Raw genomic sequence first — 23,897 nt, forward strand, 5'->3', positions numbered from 1 at the left:
TATACATTTGTCCAAACACACAGAATGTGTCCTGTCAGAAGGGAGTCCTGCTGTAAAGTATGGACTGTGGGTAATAATGACGTGTCAATGTAGGTTCAGGGTTTATAACAAACGCTCCACTCTGGCAGGGACTGTTGTAGTCGGGGTTGTGGGGGGGGTTGGATGCTGCATGTATAGGTGGGACAGGGTCTGAATGGGAAATCTCTGTACTTTCGACTCAATTTTGCTATGAACCTAAAGCTGCCCTAAAAAAATTAAAATGTGTGTGTGTGCACGACAGCCAAACTATGGAAAGAACCCAGATGTCCATCAACAGATGAATGGATAAAGAAGATGTGGTAGATATATACAACGGAATACTACGTAGCCATCAAAAAACACGAAATCTTGCCATTTGCAACGACGTGCATGGAACGAGAGGGTATTGTGCTAAGCGAAGGAAGTCAATCAGAGAAAGACAATTATCATATGATCTCTCTGATATGAGGAATTTGAGAGGCAGGGTGGAGGGTCATGGCAGGTAGGGAGGGAAAAAAAGAAACAAGATGGAACAAGGGAGGGAGACAAACCATAAGAGACTCTTAATCTCAGGAAACAAACTGAGGGTTGCTGGAGGCGGGGCAGTAGGGAGAGGGTGGCTGGGTGATGGATATTGGGGAGGGTGTGTGCTATGGTGAGTGCTGTGAAATGTGTAAGCCTGATGATTCACAGACCTGTACCCCCGAAGCAAATAACACAGTATATATTAATAAAAAAATTTTTTTTAAATGTGTGTGTATGTGTGTGGTTTTTTTTAAGGCCAAAGAGAGAATTACATTAATGATGGAGACCCCACAGGTTGTCACCTGGGTAGTAGTAAATGGATAAAACTTACTGGAGAAGGAAATTTGAAGAATCAGAGGTAAGGTTGCTCTAGTAGATTCAAATCTAAGAGAAAACATTGCCCCAAGGCAAACAAAGAAAAATTCTGGAATGCAAAATATGACCCGCTCCTGGGGTGGTGGAAAGTTCTCAAATGAGGTTTTGCGTGGCTACAAAACTGTCTCAGTCAACACACTATAATGCACTGAATTATACACTCTAAGTTTTGAGACTTCCAGACCTACTTTTTTGGGTTCTCTTAACCTTAACTCATGGAATTCCAGCCCCGGTTCTTGAAAACTCTTGAGGCTGCAACTGCCAGAGAAAGGAATCTCAGCCAGATCGGGAGAAAATGTTTTCCCTCCCCACGGCTGTGCCAAAGCCAACGCTCTGGGTCATCAACCACCTCTGTGTCCCTCCTGACCAAGGACACTGCGGTATACATGGAAAGGACTTCCGACACTGTTGCCATGTCCCATGAAACTGACATGTAACTTCTACAAAATTTGTAATTCTGGGAGTTCTCTTATTTAAAATATGTGGCTTTGGCCATTCATTTTAAACTGACATCTCTGTTTTCTGAAGTTCAAGGTGACCCATGAGTTTTCTTGGTTAAAGCAGAAAAAAAAAAGAAAAGAAAAGAATTTTTAAAAAAATTTTTTAAAGCGGAAAAAAAAATCATAAGTACTTTCTTTTCCCTCATGTAAGAAGGAAAAAAAAAATAAACCTATGATTCTGGATCAAAGAAAGGGTTTGAGAATTTAACCTTATTGAAATTACTGTACTAATATTCTCCCCATTTTACAGATGAGGAAACTGAGGCTCAGGGAGGTTAAATCACTTCGCGAGGTCACATAGTTTGGGGAATGGGTTTGACCCAGGATTTGAACTCAGCCCGCCTGACCCTTGTCTTTGCTCTTAACCACTAGGCTACACACAGTATCACTCAGTTGTCCAAAAAAAACCTCCTAAAATGTGGAAACAGAGATGAAGTGACTTGCCCAAGGTCACACAGCCAGTCAGTGGCAGGGTGGGGGTCCGAACCCTTTCCATCTGCCAACCTAAGCCTGTGAAGCTTCCACCTGTCCTGCCACTCAGCCTCTTCCCCAGCCCACCTGGCTGGCCCCGCCCTGAGCTCACCTGCGCTCTTGCCCGAAGAGGCGCTCCACCTCCGCGCGGCCAGGGCTGCGGGTGCGGCCGCCGTTGCTGCACTGGGGCCCTGGCTCCCTCTGCGCCAGCCTCCTGGGCGGGGGCAGGTCTGCCAGCATGGTGTACTCCTCCCTCTCCAGGTTGTGCCTGGTCTCCCCAGGGGCTGCTGAGCCCCGGGAGCCCCCTGAGCTGCCTGGTGGAGGTGACGGTGCCAGGAATGCTAGGTCACTGGGGGGGTGGCGGGGTGGGGAGGAGGCTCGGGGTGCATCCCGGTGCCCGATGCACACTTGGGGAGGCAGCACTGGGGAGCCATGCAGAGAGTCAGTGGAGGGGGCCAGGCTCTCCATACTAGTCCCTGGGAGATCCTGAAAGAAGAGGGAGGGCTCAGGGGCCTGGCGTGGTGGGGACGAGAAAGAGGGCGCATCCCGGTGCCCAATGCACACGGGGGTGGGCATGTGGGGGGGCTCGTGCAGAGAGTCTGTGGAGGGGACGAGGCTCTCAGTGCTGGCCCTGGGAAGATCCTGGAATGACAGGAAGGGCTCTGGGGGCTGGCGCGGTGGAGAGGAGGCCCGGGGTGCGTCACGGTACCCAATACACACAGGTGGGGGGAACTGAGGAGGGTCGTGCTGGGTGGACTGAGTCTCGGTATCGGATGTGTCTGGGAGGAAGGGGAAGGGGTCAAACTGGGTGTGGCGGGGGGGTGAGGAAGCCCGGGGGGCATCCCGGTGTCCAATGCACACGGCTGGAGGTATGTAGGGGGGGTTGTGGTGGGGCAACTCACTCTCAGATGCATGGGGGTCTGGGAAGAAGGGGAAGGGGTCATGTTGCAAGTAGCGAGGAGGTGAGGAAGCTCGAGGGGCATCCCGATGCCCGATACAGACAGAGCATGGAGGCTGGGAGGGCTCCGAAGAGGTCTGGGGTGCCCCGCGGGTAGCAGGGTACAGAGCTGAAGAAGTCCGCGAGGCACTGTGGGGGCCCGGGTTATGGAAGGAGGACGCAGCCTGAGATGGCGAGCTGCGCTGGGCAGATCCGGAGGAGGACAGAGGTGGGTCGCGCTGGGCTGGCCTAGTGGGAGATGAGGTCTGAGGAGGCCTGTCCCCTTGGGTTGGCCGAAGGGCAATGGAGGCCCAGGGAACCTCGCTTTGCTTGGAGCGAGATGGGGAAGAGGTTCGGGGGCCTTCACTCTGGGTTGGTCGGAGGGGAAAGGAGGCCCAGGGAATGTCTTTGTTAGTACGATGGGGAGAAGAATTCCTGGGATTGTTCCGTTGAGTGGAGCGATGGGGAGATGACGGTCCAGGGTGGTCCCGTTTTGTGCAGCATCGAGGGGAGGATGTTCCAGGGTTGTCCCGTTGAGAGGAAGACTGTGGATTGTCTCGTTGACTATAAGAGGTTCTAGGGTTGTTCTGTTGAATACAAGAAGCTTTGGGGTTGTCCCGCTGGGTGGTTCGGTTGGGAGAGGAGCCTCTGGGATTGTCCCGCTGGGGACAGGATGCCTGGGAGTTGTCCCGCTGGGTGCTTCTGTTGGGAGAGGAGCCTCTGGGATTGTCCCGCTGGGGATAGGATGCCCGGGAGTTGTCCCTCGGGACGGTTCTGTTGGGAGAGGAGCCTCTGGGATTGTCCCGTTGGAGACAGGATGCCCGGGAGTTGTCCCGCAGGGTGGTTCTGTTGGGAGAGGAGCCTCTGGGATTGTCCCGTTGGGGACAGGATGCCCGGGAGTTGTCCCGCAGGGTGGTTCTGTTGGGAGAGGAGCCTCTGGGATTGTCCCGTTGGGGACAGGATGTCCGGGAGTTGTCCCGTGGGGTGGTTCTGTTGGGAGAGGAGCCTCTGGGATTGTCCCGTTGGGGACAGGATGTCTGGGAGTTGTCCCTCGGGGTGGTTCTGTTGGGAGAGGAGCCTCTGGGATTGTCCCGTTGGGGACAGGATGCCCGGGAGTTGTCCCTCGGGGTGGTTCTGTTGGGAGAGGAGCCTCTGGGATTGTCCCGTTGGGGACAGGATGCCCGGGAGTTGTCCCGTGGGGTGGTTCTGTTGGGAGAGGAGCCTCTGGGATTGTCCCGCTGGGGACAGGATGCCCGGGAGTTGTCCCTCGGGGTGGTTCTGTTGGGAGAGGAGCCTCTGGGATTGTCCCTCTGAGGAGTACACGTGGGAAAAGAAGTCTGAGTGTTGTCGTGTTGGACAGAAGAGGTTCTAGAGTTGTCTTGTCTGGTGGTTCTGGTGGGAGAGGAAACTCGAGGATTGCTTCGTTGGACGGAGGAGGTTCTGGGGTCATCTCGTTGGGTGATTCTTGAGGGAGAGGAGGTTCTGGGGGTGTTGTGCTGTGTGAAGGTGGTCCTGGGGATGTCCTGTTGGGTGGATGAGGTCCTGGGCTTGTCCCGTTGGGCGATTTGTGTGGGAGAGGAGGCTCGGGGGGTATCGACCTGTGTGGAAGCAGTCTGGGCAGCGTCCTTCTGGGCAGAACGATGAAGAGAGGAAGCCTGGGGGGTGGCACTGCGGGGTCCGCCCGGCAGTGTTGCACGGGAAGCCTGGGTTAGCGCCGACCGGTGCCGCTCCAGGAAGTGCCCACTTTCTCCCCGGAGCTTCGCCCAGTGCTGTCCGGCACTTCTGCTCCCACTGCAGGGGTCTGGAGAGAGGAGAGGCTGGTTCAAGGTACGGGGAGGGGTCTCACACATGACCTTTCTTTGTCCCCTGGGACAGATGAGGAAGGCAGAGCCCAGAGCCCCTTCTTAGAGGATCCAGGCCAAGTGACTCCACCCCTTGGAGCGAGTTCGATCGGAGAAAGCTCCAAGGCCTCTCTCAAGCTGAGACTCAGAATTGGAGATGGAAATCCCGCCTGACTGGTCACTGGGAGGTAGGCTCCCAGAGCTGGAAGGGCACATAGACTGGGGGTCCCCGGAGCGGTTTGGACAATCGCCCACATGACCCAAGAGCGGGAGAGGTGGGTCTGGCGGCAGCTACCTAGCAACTTCCCTTTCCCTATCCTACTTCCTGCAAAGGGGTTCTGAGACACTCCCCCCCATATCTCTTCTAATGAGGTTCCATCATGTGTGATAGCTCTAGAAAACTCCCATTCCTTAAACCCAGACAGGCTCCTGGCTCAGATGCTCTTGGGGCTGCCATGAGCCTGGGATAGGCTTTTGTGAACCTGTAATGTGGGCCTCACCTGGGAGTTTGCTAGAAATGCAGACTCTCAGGGCCCACCCTGGGGAGCACTGCGGAGAATCTACATTTTAATAAGATTCCCTGGTGATTTGCAAGCACATTACAGTGTAAGCAGCCCTGGTCAGAGAGATTACTGCAACTGCCCTAAACAGGGACCCCTTCACAACTCCCATCCCCAGGGACGGACCACCATGACCTCAGTCCCCCTCCAGCCCCTTTGGCCTTTGGTCACCCAGCATGGGGTGGCCCCCAGCTGTGTGCATGTCCCTGGGCCAGAGCTTCAGGCGAGGAGTAAAGAGTACGGTGGCCTCCTCCAGAAGGAGCCACGACTGCTTTCATTAAAGGTCTTGCTTAAGGGGCGCCCGGGGGGGCTCAGTGGGTTAAACGTCTGCCTTCGGCTCAGATCATGATCTCGGGGTCCTGGGATCAAGCCCCGTGTTGGGATCCCTGCTTAGCGAGGAGTTTGCCTCTCCCCTTCCCTCTACCCTCCCCGCCCCCCGCCCCCTCAGCTTGGGCTAGCTCTCTCGCACGCTCTCTCTCCCTCGGATAAGTAAATAAAATCTTAAAAAATAAAATAAAATAAAGGCCATGCTTAAGATGGCCTCCCCTCCTGCTTGGAAAGCTCTGCTTCCTCTCAACTTTCTGAGCTGCTGTCCCTGAAGTCTGAATTTCCAGCACCTCGCAAGGAACCAGAACCAAGCACAGAGCAGCACTTCAAGTTTTCATTGTTGCCTGATGAACTGACGCCCCATGTTGTTCCAAATCCTGTTCCCCTAGCCCCCCAACCCCATCAACCACCCACATCCCTTGCCTAGATGGTTGCTCTGGGGGCCCTGGGTCGTCGTCCCGTTAAGGGAGATCCTTTCCAAAAGCAAACCCGGCTAGATCACCCCTGCTTACAGGGAAGGACCAGAAAGCTATCAGATTGGAGGAGACTGGGAGACACGGTGTGTCCACTCAGTGGGGGTCCTGGATGGGAGCTCAGGACCACAGAGGGGCATTAGTGGGAAAGATGGGCGAACCCACATAAAGTCTATAGTCTAGACAGTGGTGCTATATCGACGCTAATTTCTTAATTTTGATAGCCGGACTTCGCTTTTGTAAGATGTCAACATTAGGCGAACCGGGCAAAGGGTATCATGGAAACTCTCTCGACTCTTCGCCACTCTGCTCTGCTATAAATCCAAAATTATCTCTAAATCAAAGATGGCAAAAACATCAGGACCTCCCAGCTGCATTTCGAAGAAAATCCAGGGATTTCCCATGGCTGGTGAGGCTCTGGCCACCCCTACGGGCATCCCTGCTCCATCTGGGGAGGGGTCCCCGCCTTCTAGTTTTCCACGGTGTCTCCCAGCCGAGCAAAGAGCTGAGCGCACTGGAAAGGCTCCTTCCTCCTGTAGCGCCTGCCTCGCCCCTTGAGGCAGGGCTGACTGAGCTGGGCTTCCACAACTCCCAGGGCCTCACTGCTGCGTCACCATCCCCCCACCAGGCTTCTTCCTTGCCCGCCCATCTCGAGCAACCCTTTTGGCCTGGCCACCGCACCCCAACCCCAGAATCTGACTTTTATCCCACAGCGCCCCTATGTACACACAGGGCAGGGTCTACAGATGTCCTGGGGCATCGTGTCCTGTCCCCCGGCCGGCGGGGCTCTGTGTAGCCTGTCCCTCCGAGACTGCCTTTGATCAAGCAGGGCTCAGAGTGATGGTCCCCCTCCACCCCACTGCCCTGCATGAGAAGCAAGAACGCAGGTATTTCGTACAAAATCCCAACTGCCTATTAGCCGCTCTCACTCCAGGGAGACATCTGGCTCCCTCTTTCCTCTGTGATCTTACTTCTTCCCACGCACCCTCTCCCCAGGGCCTGAGAGGGCCAGGCAGTGGGCGTGGGGCAGTGATAAAATCTGATTCATGCTTTTGTTTGTTTTTTTTTAGAGAGAGAGAGAGGGAGCACACATGCATGTGAGCGGGGAAGGCACAGAGGGAGAGAGAGAACCTCAGGCAGGCTCCATACTCAGCACGAAGCCTAATGCAGGGCTCGATCTCATGACCCTGAGAACATGACCTGAGCCGAAATCAAAACTCAGATGCATAACCGATTGAGCCCCCCAAGCGCCCCTCATGTTTTTAAAGGCTCCAGCTGCTGTGGGGAATGGACCGAGAGGGCCGGGCAGAACCCGGAGGCTTGGAGGGGACTCTGGTGATAATCCCAGCAGGGGCACTGGTGGCTTGGCCAGGGAGTACTTGTACAGATGGCAAAAAGGGGACAGATGTGAGGTGTGCTCTGCAGGTGAAGCTAACCAGAACCGTGGATTGAATACAAAGGTGAAGAAATAGTGAAATCAGGAGAACACAAGATTTGGGGCCTAAGTCGTCAGAATGGTGGTGACATGGAACAGACAGCAGGAAAAACAGGTTTGGAGGGAGGGTCAGAGTGTGGGTGCCCCCCTACATCAGCCTTCTCTCTCCCCTGGACTCCCATGTTCCACGTGCTCCCATCACCCATACCGGGCTCACATTATGAGATGCTCACCGAGGTCATGGGCATCTGGGGGCTTGGCCTGCCCAGTGGCCTTTTCCTTGTCTCTGCAAACAATCCCCCTGATTTCCTATAGGCAATCTCCATCCCCACTCTCAGGCCATGAGGTGTGCACTGGGGCCTGACCCCATCCCTGATCACCAGGTTGGGCACAGGACCCACACTGGGTCCCAGGGAAAACCCTATTGGGAAGACTGTACCCTCTTTCCTGGGAGCTGATCTGTAGGTACGATATGGCCTGGTCCTGCTGGGGCTCATCATGCCACGACCAGGGGAAGGTCTGGCTGAGAATGAAGCCAAAGCAGAAGAAAACACAGCAGAGACCAGATTTCTCATACTATTTGAACACCTGGATCCAGCCATACCTGAAGTCACAGCCGCCTAATTTTTTTTTACTTCTGTGAGTTATTCCATTTATGTTCAGTTGGTTTCTGTCAATTGCAACCTGATCCTAACCAACGAGTTGTGAGATGATGTATTTAAAGCAGGTCACATGGCACACTGTGGCTGCTCCACAATTATACGGGGATTGTACTGTTGTTACTCAGGTCACCCAAGTAAGAAGTGCCGGGGGACCCAGATGGCCAGGGAGATCTGGCCAGGCCCCAGGCCATCACCACACCTGTGGTCACAGTGACCAAGCTGGCCTAGCCAGGACTCACCTTCCTTTCTCTGGCCTGCAGTGTCCCCTCCCACAGGAGACCGGGTGAGGAGAGATGGAGCCCTTCGGGCACTGTCGGCTCTTGGCCCTTCCTGGGGCTTCCTCGGGATCATCACGGTGAGCTCGTCCCAGCTGGGGGCCTCCTCCTGCCTTCCAACAGTGTTCCAGTCCTGCGGGAGGGGGAAGGGAGGAGAAAGCGTGTTTGGAGCCCCTAGGACCTGCGCTCCCAGCAGGAGATAGGTAGATAAAGGGGAAGGCTTTGACACTGAAGAGCACCTGCTGTATACTCAGGACCCCGAGGGGCTCTTTGCTGAACTTAGCTAATCTTCCATCAACCCTTGAGGCAGGCATGTAGGTCAGAGCTAAGAACTTGCCCAAAGTCACGCAGCTGGGAAACGGTTTAGGCGGGAGGGGACTTGAGCCCAGGGCATTTGGACTCCCGCGGTAGAAAGGCGTCCCCAGAGACATCCCCAGGGCGCACACAGAAGTGGGTTCAAAGCCTTGCTCCTCTGCTTCCCAGACACGTGGCCTCGGGTAAGCTGCTTCCCTTCTCTGAGCCTCAGTTTTCTTGTCCTGGAATGGGGCCATGAAAGTCTCTACCTCAGAGTGGGTGGTCAGCCTTCTTGAGCCCACGCCTGCCATCCCATCACTTCCCCTCGGTGGTCTCACAGATAACCTGCCTCTCCTGCCCTGCGACAGCCCTTGGAGGGGCGAATACCCCAGGAAGTTCCCGAGTCTTCTCTTCTCCCAGCCAAATGGCCCCCAGCCTAGGCTCCCCAGCCTGCTCCCTCTCCTCTGTCCCCCAGAGATCTATGCCAGGGCTGGTCATGGAGCTCAGAGGGGTGTGGCCAGGACAAAGCCCAGAACCAGTCCCATCCTCGCTCTGGACAGCATGCCCAACATCCCGGCCCGCTGTATTTGACACCCTGACCCCATTGGTGATTGACCTGGATCTCCCTGCCCATTGAAACTCCTTCTGTCTTTTCATGGAAGAGACCCCTGGCCCTCCCAGGCGGTTGGTCCAGGCGGCCCAAGGAGCCAGATAAGTCTTCAAGGGCCGTGGCCCAGTTCCCTGGTGTAAGAGGATTGTCTGGAGGTTTGGGTGGGACCCCAGGGCTGGCACGGAGGGGCGATCTTGCCCTCCCCAGCTCACCACGGAGGACGAGTCGCTGGTATCATCAGGGGTGTCGTGGTCAGGGCTGGAGCTGGCGCCAGAGTCAAGGCCTTCGTCAAAGCTGCCACCCAGGCAGGAGGCCAGACCCTCCAGAGAGGGTCCTGCCTCCAATTCCTGGCTCTGGCTCCCGGAGGTGGTAGTGGGGACCTCTGCTGAGGACCCTGCTGACAGACCCCTGGGGGAAGAGACAGACCTATGACTTCTTCCCCCAAAAGTCATGGGAATTAGGGAGCAATACCCCCAGCCAGGTACACACACACCTCACACTAGACCAAAGGAGGGAGCAAACACTCAGGCCTCGCTGTGCTGGACTCTTCATACGGACGGCCTCATTCAGTTGTAACAGTGTCCCTTTGAAATATGTGTCATGGCACCCATTTTACAGATGAAGACACTGAGGCTCAGAGAGCTCAAGGGACTGGCCAAGGTCACAGAGCTAGGAAGGGGGAGAGCTGCATGGTGAACCATGCCTGTGATCCCAGAGCCAATCCTCTGTCACTGGAGCAGGAGTGGGACCCCCCCCCCCACCCCAAGCTCAGTAAAAGTGAGATGACAGGTGTACTGGGCTGCAGGCGGCTTCAAGAGGTTGCAGAGCTCCAGGGGTAATGACAGGGTCACCAGTCTGGATGCCAAGGGAGGGAGTGGCGAGAGAAAGCCCTGCTTTATTTTTTTTTAAAAATATTTTATTTATTCATTTGGCAGACAGAGATCATGAGCAGGGAGAGAGGCAGGCAGAGAAAGAGGAAGGGAAGCAGGCTCCCCGCCGAGCAGAGAGCCCGACGCGGGGCTCGATCCCAGGACCCCGGGATCATGACCCGAGCCAAAGGCAGAGGCTCAACCCACTGAGCCACCCAGGCGCCCCCGAGAAAGCCCTGCTTTAGAGAAGGCAGTCAGGATGGCCACAGGCCCAGGTAGGCTTACAGATGGCAGTGTCCCCAAAGAGTGACCCACGGGTCAACCTACGAAATGGAAAGGGATGACGGCCCTCAAAAAGAGGTCTGTGGTCAGATGAGTTTGGGACGTATGGCACACTTCTACCTCCCTACCCAAAAGCACAAGGCCTGCTAGCAAACTAAAGGTTCTGACAAGTCCTGCAAGAAAGATATTCAAATTCGTTTATCCTGGACTTTCTGAAACATACTCGATAGCAGAGCTGGTTTTGGTTTTTTTAAGTAATACCTGTCTGTGAGGCATACATGTTCCCAAAGCAAAGCTGATTTGATTCAATACCTCCTATTTGTTAAACAGGGAAACCGAGGCATTAAGGAGGGAACGACTTATTCCCTTAGGCCATCAGGGATGGAGCTGAGGATGGAACCCAGGTTTGTGGGCCCTCGGCCATGCCCTCCCAAGGCACCGTGGCCTCCGAGAGGGACTTCAGCTCGGCTCAGTCCTGGAGTGGAGGAAATCCCAGAGCCCAGAGCACCTCGCGGTCAAGCGCTCGCCTGTTTGATCTTTTAAAGCTGTACCAAAGACACCAGGAAACGTGAGCGGGCCGGGGGGCCTTGCCCCCTGAAGGGTGGGTGCTGGGCTGCTCCATTCCCTGGAGCAAACTCAGCTAGGGCCTAAGGACCATGCCCACTGCTGGCCTATGCCCAGGCTGCGTGACCCGCCCATGTGACCCATGCCCGCGGCCGCCACCATCGCAAAGGGGTGAAGGGTGGTGTGGGTGAGGGCATCCTCCCCTAGGAAGCCCCTCCCCAAGCCCTGTGGCTCTACCTACCTCTGCAGCCCTGGTCCAAGGCCCGGGCCCACCACAGACGGGCAGCCGGAGGTTGAGGAACAGGGAGGGTCCTCAGAGGCAGGTGGGCGGCGAGGCAGGTCACAGTAAGGCGGCTCAGCACTGGGAGGGCTCCCCGGCTCCTGGGGCAGAGTTGGAGAGAGGAGGCAGCTCCTGGCCCACGTGGGGGTTCCCCTCCCCCTGCGCAGCCCCTCCCCCCAGCAGGCCACAGAGAAGAGTGTCCGGGCATCTCCTCCTGGGATCTCAGGCTTCTCAAGGAGAGCTGTCCATCAGGCCGGCAGCGCCTCTGGGGACCCAAGCCGGGGGCTGGCAGAGGCACAGAGTGTGTGCAAGCACACGTGTGTGTACAGGTAGGTGTGCGTAGAAAGGCCTGTGGGTGTGCAAACGTGCACACGTGCATGTGTCTGCAAGGCGGCGGGGGAGCACCCTAATGCACGTGAGCTTATTTCTACATGTGTGTCGGTGCATGTGCGTGTGTGCCAGAGGGTGTGAAGGAAACAAAGGGGCTCAAACGGGTCTTCTGCACCTGGAAGACAAGGTCAAGGGCAGAGCATGAGGAGGAGGGGCGAAGCCCACCTGGAGAGCTCAGGAAAGGGTCTGAGGGAGAAAGAGGAAGTCTGAGGGGATGGGAAAGGAAGACCTCAGAAGGGGAGGTTGGCCCTGCTCCAGGGGACGCAGGGGACACAGGGGGCTCAGGGCAGGAGGGTCCAGGCCCTGGGGGTGGAGGTGGGGCCCTGAGTCGGTGGCCCTTCTCTCCCCTGCCCGCCCTCGGCCAGGCCACACCTGCAGAGGCACCTGCCGGGCTCACCCGGGGGGAACGGCGGTAGCTCACCTGCGGGAGGGCCCCCCCATTCCTCCCCACGTCGCTGGGGTGGCAGGCCCTCCCTGGTGGTGGGAGCCGGTGGCCGAGGCACCCTGCACCCCGCCTCCTCTCAGGTTACCTGGGCGGCGGGCTCCGGCGGTGGCGGCTGGCGGCTGTCAGCACCCTCGTCCCCGGGGGGCTCCGGCTCAGGCCCCCACGCTGCCGCCCTCCCAGGCCCCGACTCTGGGCCGTGGCGGCGGCAGCCGAGGCAGCGGAAACCTTAGAGGGGGCCGGCTGCGAGCAGGGGCCCCTCATTACTCTTTCATAAGCCGGGGCCCAGCCAAGAACAATGCGGGACATGAAACCGCAGGAACATGATCCCCGCCGCTCACCTGAGAGCCCGGCGTGGGGTGGGGGGGGGAGCCTGGGCGCGGGCTCCCCAGGGACCCCGGAGCTCAGCGCTCAGGGCTGAGGCTACAGCCCGGCCACGGGGTAGGGTGGGCACCGGCGCCCCGAGTTCCGAGAAAGCCCCTGTGAGTGGACCCCTGGACGGTGCCAAGGAGTGGGCCCAGGGCGTCTGCAGGGCCATCCAAGCCAGAGGAGGCCCGTGCGGGTTCAGTTTCGCCCCCTGCCCTGGAGCCAGATTCTGATCACAACTCGACAGTGGGAGGTGTCAGATCCACAGCCCAGCCTGGCGCCTTGGCCGCCCTGGGGACCTTGCCACATGAGCGAGGAAGCAGCTAGCTGGGTACCACCAAGGGGTCCGGCCCAGCTGGGCCCAAGCAGGACCCCCAGCCTGTCACGGCACCTCCACCCTGCTTCCACCCCCAGCCCCCATTGCTGCCCACTGCCCGCCTGAGCGGGCCCCACTGCCAGTCCCTGGCTCTGATTTCCCGTCTGGCGGGTCAGCACGGGCTCTGGCCTCAGACAGACATCAGGCCCAATCCTGGCGCCTCCACTTCCCAGCTGGGTGACCTCAGCCTGGTGGTTTCCCTCTCTGAGCCTGGTTTTCTCATTTCCAAAACTGGAATGATAAGATCCCTCCTAGGGATGTCAGGAGGATTAAATGGGTCAGTATTTGTAAAGGACGGAGAACAGTGCCTGGTCTGCACATCTCCAATATAATAAATAATATGAAGACATTAAATAGAATTTTATTAGTGTTAAATCTATAGAATGTTAAAATACAGTGAAAGGGCTCCTGGGTGGTTCGGTCCGTTGAGCATATCCACCTCTTGGTTTGGGCTCAGGTCAGGATCTCAGGGTCCTGGGATCGAACCCCCGGAAGAACCCCATGACAAGCCCCTTGTCGGGCTACCAGCTCAGCGGGGAGTCTGCTTGGGATTCTCTCTCCCCCTCTCTCTCTCTGCCCCTCCCCCAGCTCATGCTCTCTCTCTCTCTCTCAAATTAATAAATAAATCTTAAAAAAAAAAAGAATAGGGCGCCTGGGTGGCTCAGTGGGTTAAGCCGCTGCCTTCGGCTCAGGTCATGATCTCAGGGTCCTGGGATCGAGTCCCACATCGGGCTCTCTGCTCAGCAGGGAGCCCGCTTCCCTCTCTCTCTCTCTGCCTGCCTCTCTGTCTACTGTGATCTCTCTCTGTCAAATAAATAAATAAAATCTTTAAAAAAAAAAAAAAGAATAAATACATTCAAAAGGGATGTGTGGTGCCTGGTAGACAGCAGGACCCTCCCACCTAGACCATCCTCCCTCTACAGATCCTGTCTGTGGTCTGGTCCAGGCTTCCTGATTTCCAGGGGTAACCACTCACCACCCTGGCCTGGGGGAGGCTCAGCTGAGAGCAGAGAAGGGAGGCATCCAGCACCCAGACTCCTAAGGGAGCTAGAGCAAGCCTCAGGGAGAGGGCTGCCCTGGGACCTGGGCCCACATCTGCATATTCCTGGGTAGCATAACGCCTGGCACATTTTAGGCACCTGGTCTTTATGTGCGAACACAGAAGCTGGCCTGAAGTCTCAGCCCGGACTGACCCTAGAACTCAGACCTGTCTGAATCCAAGTTTCTCCCAGTTCCACACTTGGCGTCTCCCCACCTGCTGCAGAAGGGCACGGGCGTCAGAGACGGACTGGCGGGGCATGTTTCTCTGAACTTGGCACTGAGGGGAGAGAGCTATTCTTGGAGGTATCAGGACGTGTAGAAAATTCTCTCCCAGGTTTATTTTTTGGGTCGGGAAGGAGGAAGAGAGGAAACTAACATGTATTGAATTAGCCACATGTCCTTGGACTAAACGGTGCCACAGTGAGAAGGCTCTGTTGCCCCACTTCCCCTGTTAGGAGAGGGAAGCCAGAGACAGTAAGAACCAGGTCACAAGGCTGGTAAATGGCAAACCTAGGACTGGGACTCTGGCTTGCCTGGCCCTGAAGCTAACAGGAACTTCCTTACGAAGGCCACCTCGTGGAGCCTAACGCCCCGCGTGGAGCTGCCTGCCAGGCTCAGGAGGAGCCTCAGGACCCGCTGGGAATGAGGGAGCCATGGGAGGGAGGGGGGTCAAGCCTGAAGGGGTCCATGGAGACTCACACTCCCATGCTTCTCGTAGCTTCTGTACCAGGAGTTCTGGGTTTACACACAGCGGGGCTTGGCATAAGACCACGAAGACGGCAAAGTGAGAAAACACCTCCCCTTTCACTCTTTCAGTATCTCTAGGGACAAAGTCTCCTGTAGATGCTGGGGTACCTTTAATGCCTCCCTAACACCTACCAATCTCTCTTTTTATTTTTTTAAAGATTTTATTTATTTATTTGATAGAGAGACAGTGAGAGAGAGCATGAGAGAGGAGAAGGTCAGAGGGAGAAGCAGACTCCCCGTGGAACCGCGAGCCCGATGAGGGACTCGATTCCAGGACTCCGGGACCATAACCCGAACTGAAGGCAGCTGCTTAACCAACTGAGCCACCCAGGTGCCCCCAATCTCTCTTTTTAAAGAGAGACAGTGGGGCGCCTGGGTGGCTCAGTGGGTTAAAGCTTCTGCCTTTGGCTCAGGTCATGATCCCAGGATCCTGGGATCGAGCCCCAAATCGGGCTCTCTGCTCAGCAGGGAGCCTGCTTCCCTTCCTCTCTCTCTGCCTACTTGTGATCTCTGTCTGTCAAATAAATAAATAAAATCTTAAAAACAAATAAAGAAAGACAGCAAGACTCAGGCTTAAAGCCTTCAGCTGACAACACTCTCTAGTTAGAATTTAATGACATTTCTGATTTTCTTCCTTTTCTTTCTTCCCTTTTCACCTTCTATACAAAGGATATGCTCCTGGTCTCCTATTTGTGGTGATGACATAAAGTTTTGTTTTAGTATAAATTTTTTTAAGAAGGGTGTTTATTGGGGCGCATGGGTGGCTCAGTGGGTTAAAGCCTCTACCTTCAGCTCAGGTCATGATCCCAGGGTCCTGGGATCGAGCCCCGCATTGGGATCTCTGCTCACTGGGGAGCCTGCTTCCCACCCCCCCTCCCTGCCTCTCTGCCTACTTGTGGTCTCTGTCAAATAAATTGATAAAATCTTAAAAAAAAAAAAAAAAGGAGTGGTGTTTATTTTAAGAATAATGAAATAAGGGGCGCCTGGGTGACTCAGTTGGTTAAACAATGGCCTTCAGCTCAGGTCATGACCCTGGAGTCCTGAGATCAAGTCCCACATCAGGCTCCCTGCTCAGCAGTGAGTCTGCTTCTCCCTCTGATCTTTCCCCTCTCATGCTCTCTCCCTCTCTCTCATTCTCTCTCTCTCAAATAAACAAATAAAAATAAAATCTAAAAAAAAAAAGAAGAATAAAATAAGTACTAGATTACATGAGGCCTTGGCAAAAAATCGCAAAAGCAGAAGGAGAATGACTTGCACTTGGGAAACACGACGTGGTCTTACCAGCTCATCGTACAGAGGGCAGAACCTCTCGGTTCGGTGTCTGTGTTCCGCGACAAGTTAGTGGCCCACCAGGCGCAGCCTGTCACGGATACCCCCATCCCAGACCACCACAACCACTCAGGAAAGCCGGGCCTACCTCCTGCCTTGGTCTGTGGGCCTCCTCGGGGTAGAAGCAGCTTTGACAGCCGCTCTGGGCAAGCACGTTGGCCTCAGAGTGTTCACACGGGGCATTCCCAGTGTCTTCCTGCATATTGGTTAAGTCAGGCTTAAGTAGCTCCTGCGATGCTATGGGGGGACCTGGGAAGAATGGGGCGGGGGGAGAGGGCAAGGCCCAGGTAATTGGCTGGCAGCGCCCCCAGAACCCAGCCTTAGCTGCCCTCAGACAGATAAGGACTAAGGAAATAAGGTTATCCATCCACTCATGTAGCTGTTCATCCATTCACTCGGTAAACACTCATTAAGCACCTACTATGCACCAGGCACTCTGCCAAGCACTTGCCCCGAGATTTCTAGTCATCATTGCAGTGCTGCTCAGAGTGTGTTCCAAGGACACTGCATTAGACTCAGCTGAGCTGCTCATAAAATGCTCGTTCCTAGAGCTCCTGGCGGGCTCAGTCGTTGGAGCAGCGACTCTTGAACTGGGGGTTGTGAGTTTGAGCCCCACGTTGGGCAAAGAGATTACTTTAAAAAATAAATAAATAAATAAATAAAAACATATTCCCAATTCCCTCCCCAGAGCCACCCAGTGAGAATCTCTTGGAGGTGAGGCCTGGGGTTGTGCATTTACAACAAGTTTCCCAGGCGATGTAATGCAACCCAAAGTTTGAGGACCCTGGCCTCACAGTTACCCCACATTGTAGATAAAGTCAATGCCAATCTCAGACGAAGCAACTAAGTCTCACCGAGGGTCCACACCTTGCTCTAGGTCCCAGGGGCTGATCTGGATTCCAGCCCAGGTCTGTGTCCCTCCCCACCCTCTCGGAGGGGGAAATGAGGGGCGCTGGATCACAGCACCAGTTCACACAGGTTCCTTGGGCAACGCTGGGAGTAAAGCAAAAGGCCAGCAGGTATTTTCAGAGTTGAGGACAAAGTCATGGACAAACGTGAACAACCTCAGGTCACACAGCACGGCTTAGCCAAAAAGAATCCCCGGTGCTCTGGCTTGAGCACAGGGCCCTCCCATCTGGGTGAGGCCACTGAAGGCTCCAGGGGCATGTCCTGGGATGGGGGAGAAGGGGTAGACCCCAATAAAAGAGTGACTTGAAGATGCCTTCCTTGCTCACAGAGAGCCCCAGGAGGCGAGTGGCACAGATGAATCCATATCCCCAAACCCTAAGCACCCTGCGGTGCCCCCAGGTCATCTGCCCACACACCGGTCCTCACCTGGTGAGTTTCCTCCAACATAAGGCCTTGGTGGCCAATCTCAGCTGAGACCTGCGGAATTTCACATCCACCCATGGGGCAGCCAGGGCGAAGGTTCCCGGCTTCTCCACCATCAGACCTGGGGAGGTGGCAGGAGCCAGTGTGTGTGTGTGTGAGAGGGGTACCCACTGGCCCCTGGATCCTCCCTGGGCCATCATCTCCCCACGCCGACCCTGCCCCAGCGGCGGAGGGGGCCCGCACCGGTCCCGCCCAGCTTGGGCGGTTCTTTCCTGCTCTGACCACATAAAGGACCATCGCCTGAGACAGAGAGGGCGGCTCATTTCCCTGGGGGCTGTTGGGGGCTCTGTTTCACGTGCCCCTCACTGCTCCCGCTTCCTCCTCCTCCTTATCCCCAACCGATTGGCAGAATCCTCTAAAATGCACATTAGGTGTGGCTGTAACAATGAAAAACCTTCGGCGGACACTCATGCCCCACCCGGAGAATGGACTCCTGGACCTCTCCAGCGGGTCACCCAGTCCCTCTCCGTATGCCTCGCCCCTCTACCTTACCCCAGTAGCGTCTTCTCTCCGCCCCCGTCCCCCCTTTCTGCGGCGCAGTACTACTGACCTCGGCTCCGGTTTCCACGCACAGGGGGTGCCGGGGTGGGGTGCTGGGGTCACAGCTTCTATTTTAACAATGAATCAGAACGTTGCCCGGGAGGTGGACGAAGACCACTCCCCTGCCGTTCTTGCATAGGCTCGATCTAGGCGCCTCATTTACATAAAGGCTGCAGGATTGGGCAACCCGAGGGCAAGGGGCGGGGCGGAGGCGGGCGGTGCCCAGATGCCTCTGAGCGCGGGACCGGCCGCACGTCTAGCCTGAGCCGCTGCTGGGTCAAGGCTCCCAGGGGACCCTTTAGAGGGCTGGCACTAATGGGCCTGGCTCCCTCTGATCTCTTTCCCGCCGGTGCATTCTCGATACGGTTCCCTGGACTGACCTTACTCCAGATGTTGGGCTAGAGACTTAAATTTTCTGTGCCTCAGTTTTCCTATCTGTAAAATGGGAAGAGTAGTAGTACCTGCCGGGATGAAACGAAATGCCCAGGGGTTTTCAGCCTCCATTCGCTCGCTTCCACTGATGCAGAACTCACTCACAAAATGCGCAACTCTCCTTTTTTTTTTTTTTTTTGTTTTAAATCTGCGCCCCCCCCCTTTAAAAGATTTTATTTATTTATTTGACAGACAGAGATCACTAGTAGGCAGAGAGGCAGGCAGAGAGAGGGGAGGAAGCAGGCTCCCCGCCAAGCAGAGAGCCCGATGTGGGGCTCGATCCCAGGACCCTGAGATCATGACCTGAGCCGAAAGCAGAGGCTTAACCCACTGAGCCACCCAGGCACCCCTGCCCCCTTTTTAAGATAATATTTATTCTGTACTATGTACTGGCCCCTGTTCCAAAGTCTTCACATTCATTAGGATACAGTAACCCAAAGAGTTAACTACCAAGATCTTCATTTCACAGCAACTAAGGACAATTAATTTGCCAGGGTCACACAGCTAGTACAAGGCAAAGCCAAGACTAAAACCCTGGTGTGTCTGACTCCACTAGCCCCACAGAACATCTTCATTCACAAATTCACTCAGACTTTCACACGTATGTCTGCTGGGCACTGGGGAAATGGCAACATGGATAAAATGTGCCTCCTGAGATGAGAACCCCGCTGACCAGTGGAAGAGATAGCCCCTGAACAGGTCATCCTGGCCCAGGATGGAATGGGTGGAGACCCAGTTTAGTGGTGAGGATAATGAGCTTTCAGCTTGGTCCCAGTTACCGTTAGCAAAACAGGAAGTAGTGAGACCGAGGTTTGGCATCTGGATCTAGCACTTCTTGGCTGTGTGATCTTGAGAAAGTTACTTGACCTCTCTGAGCCTAGTGTGGGTTAGATGTTTGGTTTGAATTTGAGGGTCAGGACATGGCTGGGGCACTTTAGTCACATCCCGCCACCCTCTCGCCCCCACCAATCAGTAAAACCTGGAGCTAACCCAGGGTGGCCCTCCTGACGTTTCAATTCATTAAATAGTTACGAAGCCCCTACTTAGTTGTGTACTGAGGATACTTAGTGAACAAAAGATTGAATCTCGTGATTCCTTGGTGCTTACATTCTAGCGGAGACAAACAGACCCCCCAAAAGATAAAGATTTATTTATTTATTAGAGAGAGGGAGGGGGAGGAGGGGCTGAGGGAGAGAGAGAATCCCAAGCAGACTCCCCGCTGAGCAGGGAGCCCAGTACAATGTGAGGCTCTTCTCGGGGCTCCATCCCATGACCCTGAGATCAGGGCCTGAGCCGAGATCAAGACTCAGGAGGCTCAACCCACTGAGTCGCCCAGGCGCCCTGATGCCAAACAAGATAAATAAGCAAGATATGGAGTATGAGGGCTGGGGAGAGGTGCCAAGGAGAACAATGAAGCCAGGAAGTGGGTGGACGTGGCTGGTGTGGGGAGGGTATTGCTCTTGAAATAAGGTGGGCAGGGTACGCCGCCTCGCTGAGATGGTGACATCCGAGCAAAGCCCTGGGGGAGAGGGAGTGATGCTGCCAGCCGCAGGGGATAAGCAGTCTGGCGGAGGGGGACAGAGTGGTGAGGCTGGGGAGGGGGAGGGGAAGGGAAAAGTCAGGGGCAAGACAGGGGTTGTCCCAAGGGCTGTCCCTAGCTCTGGAGCTGCCTGGCTGGGCCCTGAGGGCAGAAGGGGACAGCAGGCAGATGGGCAGTAGCCAGCAGACTGGAGGAGAGATGACTGGAAGGAGGCAGGAGGAAGGGGGCCAGGGAATTCCGGGGACTGTTGGAAGAGGTCACCCTCTTGGGGGGGTGGGAGAACAGTGGCTCTAAGAGTGGTTGAGGATAACAGTCCCTCCTTTTCCCGAGGGGGCAAAGCCGGCCTCTCTGCGTACACAGTCGCGTTCCTCCCAACACCTCCCTGCGATGAGAAGGACGGCCGTCACCATCCGCGTCATGTAGCAGTGAAACTCAGGCCGAAGCAAGTTGCCCAAAGCCACTCAGTTACTTGTTGACAGAGCCTGGTCTAAAAAACACACTCCCGGAGTCCTGTGGGGTGGCTCAGATGACTCAGGGTTAAGGACGCAAGGCAGCCAGGGCAGCGCGCGTCACCCTTGTCACCATTTATTCTGATGACACCATCCCCCTTCTGTTCCCTGCAGGGTCTGCGCCTGCTCACCTCCACCTTTTCTCATGCTCTTCCCCGTGGCCAGGATTAGCAGGTGGGATGGTCGTGGCTGAACCATCACGGACGCTTCTAGCCCCACTGCATCCCTCTGACCTCAGTTTCCTCCCAGCCCACCCTGTCCACAGGCCTGTCGGAGGATCCCGGCGCTGTGTGCGGGCCAGGTAGACATGCCAGGGGGCGGTGGCCCCACGGAGCAGAAGCAGGAAGCAGGAAGGCCCAGGTGTCCCACAGGGTCACCAGGGCTGACTCCAGTCCACGGCGACCCTGGGAAGTGGTGATCGGGTGCAGCCAGGCCTGCTTTTACTGAAGAAGCCAGAAACCCGAACTTCCACATGAAATCGCAACATCTGAAAATACGGCGAAGTCAACCTATTTTGGTTTTGGTTTTCGCCTCAAAAAATTGGGTAAACATTCAGAATCGTTTCCTTCCACAGAATTCTTCTTCCTCTTCTTTTTTTTTTTTTTTTAGATTTTTTTTTTTATATATTTGAGGAGAAATGGAGAGAGAGAGAACATGAGTAGGGGAAGGGGCAGAGGGAGAGGGAGAAGCAGGCTCTCTCCATTGAGCAGGCAGCCCGACATGGGGCTTGATCCCAGGACCCCGAGATCATGATCTGAGCTGAAGCCAGATGCTCAATGGACTGAGCCACCCAGGCGCCCCGAGTCAAGCTGTTTTTAAATACTCTGTGGGTCAAACCAAACTAACGTTCAGGCCTTCTATCCTATGCAGTGTCTCTGAAATGGTAAATCACAGATTTTTCATTCCCTTAGTGATAACGTAAATGGCACCCCCTCCAGGAAGCCGTCCCTGGCTTCCCCAGCCTTAAGCAAGGTCTCACTGCACTGAGCGGAGATCCTGTGTAGGACCCACATGGGTCCTGGGGTGTCTTTCCCATTCTGGACCTTGTGAGGGCGCCCCTCAAAGGTAAGACTCAGCTTGTTCTGCCGGTCAGACAGTATTAATGTCTGTGGAGTGAGTGCTTCCTGAGGGGGCCACCTCCATGTACCTCAACTGCAAAATGGGCTTAATGGAGTTGCCTAGCCTGTGGGGTTACTGTGAGAATTCAGTGAGTTAAACCCTGTAAAGAGTGGCTGGTAAACTGGGATGCCTGGGTGGCTCAGCTGGTTAAGCTGCTGCCTTTGGCTCAGGTCATGATCCCAGGGTCCTGGGATCGAGTCCCGCATTGGGTTCCTTGCTCAGCATGGAGCCTACTTCTTTCTCTGCCTCTGCCTGTCACTCTGCTTGCTTGTGTGCGTGTTCTCTCTCTCTCTCTCTCTCTCTCTCTCTCTCTCTCTCTCTCCACCCAACAAATAAATAAAATCTTAAAAAAAAAAAAAGAGTGGCTGGTATACAGTAAGTGCTCAATAAACGCTACCATTATCCTCTCTCCTCCACTGAGTCCCTACAGCTACAGCTCATGAAATGTAAGTCGTTGGAGGGCAGGGACCACCCTTTCTTGCTCATCAATGTACCCCAGTGACTGGACTTCAAGAGGTGCTCAATAAATGCTTGGCGAGAGAGTGAATGGCTACCTGCATGAAAGGAGGGCTTCCCAGCCTCTCCCAGAATAACTACAACAGGGTCTTGGAGACTCCACACTGCCACCAGGGAGATCTCTCTAAATCAATCACCGACCCTGACTTGCCCCTGGCGACTCCCCAGCCCCACCTTCAGGGGCTCCCACCGCCCACAGGATAAGGGTCTAGGTCCTCAGCTCAAGTTTGACGCCTTTCAGGGTCTGAGGCTCATGGGCCTCTGCAGCTGCTTCCCCTCTGGCCGCTCCCCACCTTTGCTCACCGGGGCCCTCTACCCGCCCATCCCCTCCCTCAGCTGCCTGGCTAACCCAGATCATCTTTCAAGATTCAGATCAAGGATCACCTCCTCTCGGAAGCCTTCTTGGATGCCTTCCTCTCAGCCTCTGGGCTGTAAGGATGCCTGCTCTCTGACACTTTGTTGAACCCCTGACCTCCAGAGGGACGTCCATGTGTCTGTCCCTCCGTGGGATGCAAGGACCATGTCTTATTAGCTGTGACAGATAACTTCTGACATTATGTAAGTGGAGACTCAGTTTTCTCACCTGTCAAATGGAGGTAATTTCTACTTTGCGATGCTTCTGAGTTAACAATGTGACTGACACATGAGAAGTGCTTGATAAATTACTTTCCCATCAGCTTTCTTTTGGTTATTATTTGGCAATTGTGCTAACTAGGGTGCAAGGGAGAGGGCAAAGTTTGCCCAGGAGGGATGGATGTGGTGAAGAGAAGGGGAAAAACAAAAAGAAAAAACAGATTCAGAAGCTTGCAGACAGGCAAACAGGGCAGTGTGGCCAAGAAAATTCTATAACAGATTATTCTAAGGGTTATTGGGAGCACTAGTGGGGTGGGGGATTGGGTCCCATGTCACTCAGCCAGGACTGGCTCAGGACCTATGGGGAGACGGGCCCTGTGCCAGGAGGAGACACAGCAACTTCAGAGAGACCCAACTTCTCACTCAGAAGGCTCATGGTCTGCTACTGGGGACAGATATAAGCGGGTTACAATGTGTTCAGTGTTTATAAGAAGGAAACACAGTGTCACTGGAGCCCATGTGGGGAGGGGGTGGGGAGGATCGATTCCCAGGGCTGGAGGAGGATCAGGGAAGGCTTCTCTGAGGAGGTGGCTCACAGGCAGAGCGAGAAAGGCGTGAGCAGCCTGTGAACATCTAAAGGGTATCTCCGGGGCGCCTGGGTGGCTCAGTGGGTTAAAGCCTCTGCCTTCGGCTCAGGTCATGATCCCAGGGTCCTGGGATCGAGCCCCACATCGGGCTCTCTGCTCAGCAGGGAGCCTGCTTCCCTTCCTCTCTCTCTGCCTGCCTCTCTGCCTACTTGTGATCTCTGTCTGTCAAATAAATAAACAAAATCTTTTAAAAAAAAAAAAAAAAAGGGTATCTCCGACATCTGCAACGTGTCAACTCGAGACCTGGAAGACATTTGTCATGCTGGCGCCGCTCACAACGGAACAGGCAGTGAGGTCTCCAGCTCAGGACAAACTGGGAACCCCAGGCCAGAGCCACTGAGGTCGACAGTTCAAACCTGGGGGCTCCCAGCCTCTGAGGTCCGGGGGACTTCGGAGAGGAGGAAAGGCTCAGCTTCCCTGGCATGGAACCTTCTTCTCTATAGCTCCGGGCCCAGGTGGGCAGGGCCAGCAGGGTCCCCACTCATCCCCCTGCGGAGGACTCAGCCGCCCGAAAATACATCCTACCAGGAGGGTCTTTCCTCTACCGAGCTGAGAGGCCCTGCTCCTTCTGGTAGCATCGGGGAAGTTCACCGCAGTAACCAAGGAACAGAAAAGTAAGTGTCTGCTGTGGCTTTGGTTC

The 23,897-nt window shown here is 55.3% G+C and overlaps 1 protein-coding gene across 1 annotated transcript; it reads right to left on the reverse strand.

Annotated features, from left to right (window-relative positions):
* Nucleotides 1-1,997: 1,997 nt before the first annotated feature.
* On the reverse strand, nt 1,998-17,437 carry LOC308347013 (TRIO and F-actin-binding protein-like; the record flags this gene model as incomplete). The annotated part of the gene is made up of 7 exons (XM_080810193.1): nt 1,998-3,503; nt 3,690-4,627; nt 8,364-8,532; nt 9,516-9,711; nt 11,260-11,399; nt 16,078-16,238; nt 17,344-17,437. The coding sequence occupies 7 exons, from the start codon at nt 17,435-17,437 to the stop codon at nt 1,998-2,000; spliced, it is 3,204 nt and encodes a 1,067-aa protein (XP_080666319.1).
* Between the last annotated feature and the right edge of the window lie 6,460 nt (nt 17,438-23,897).

The sequence above is a fragment of the Martes martes genome, assembly GCF_963455335.1.
Source record: "Martes martes genome assembly, chromosome: 8".
Taxonomy (NCBI): Eukaryota; Metazoa; Chordata; class Mammalia; order Carnivora; family Mustelidae; genus Martes; species Martes martes.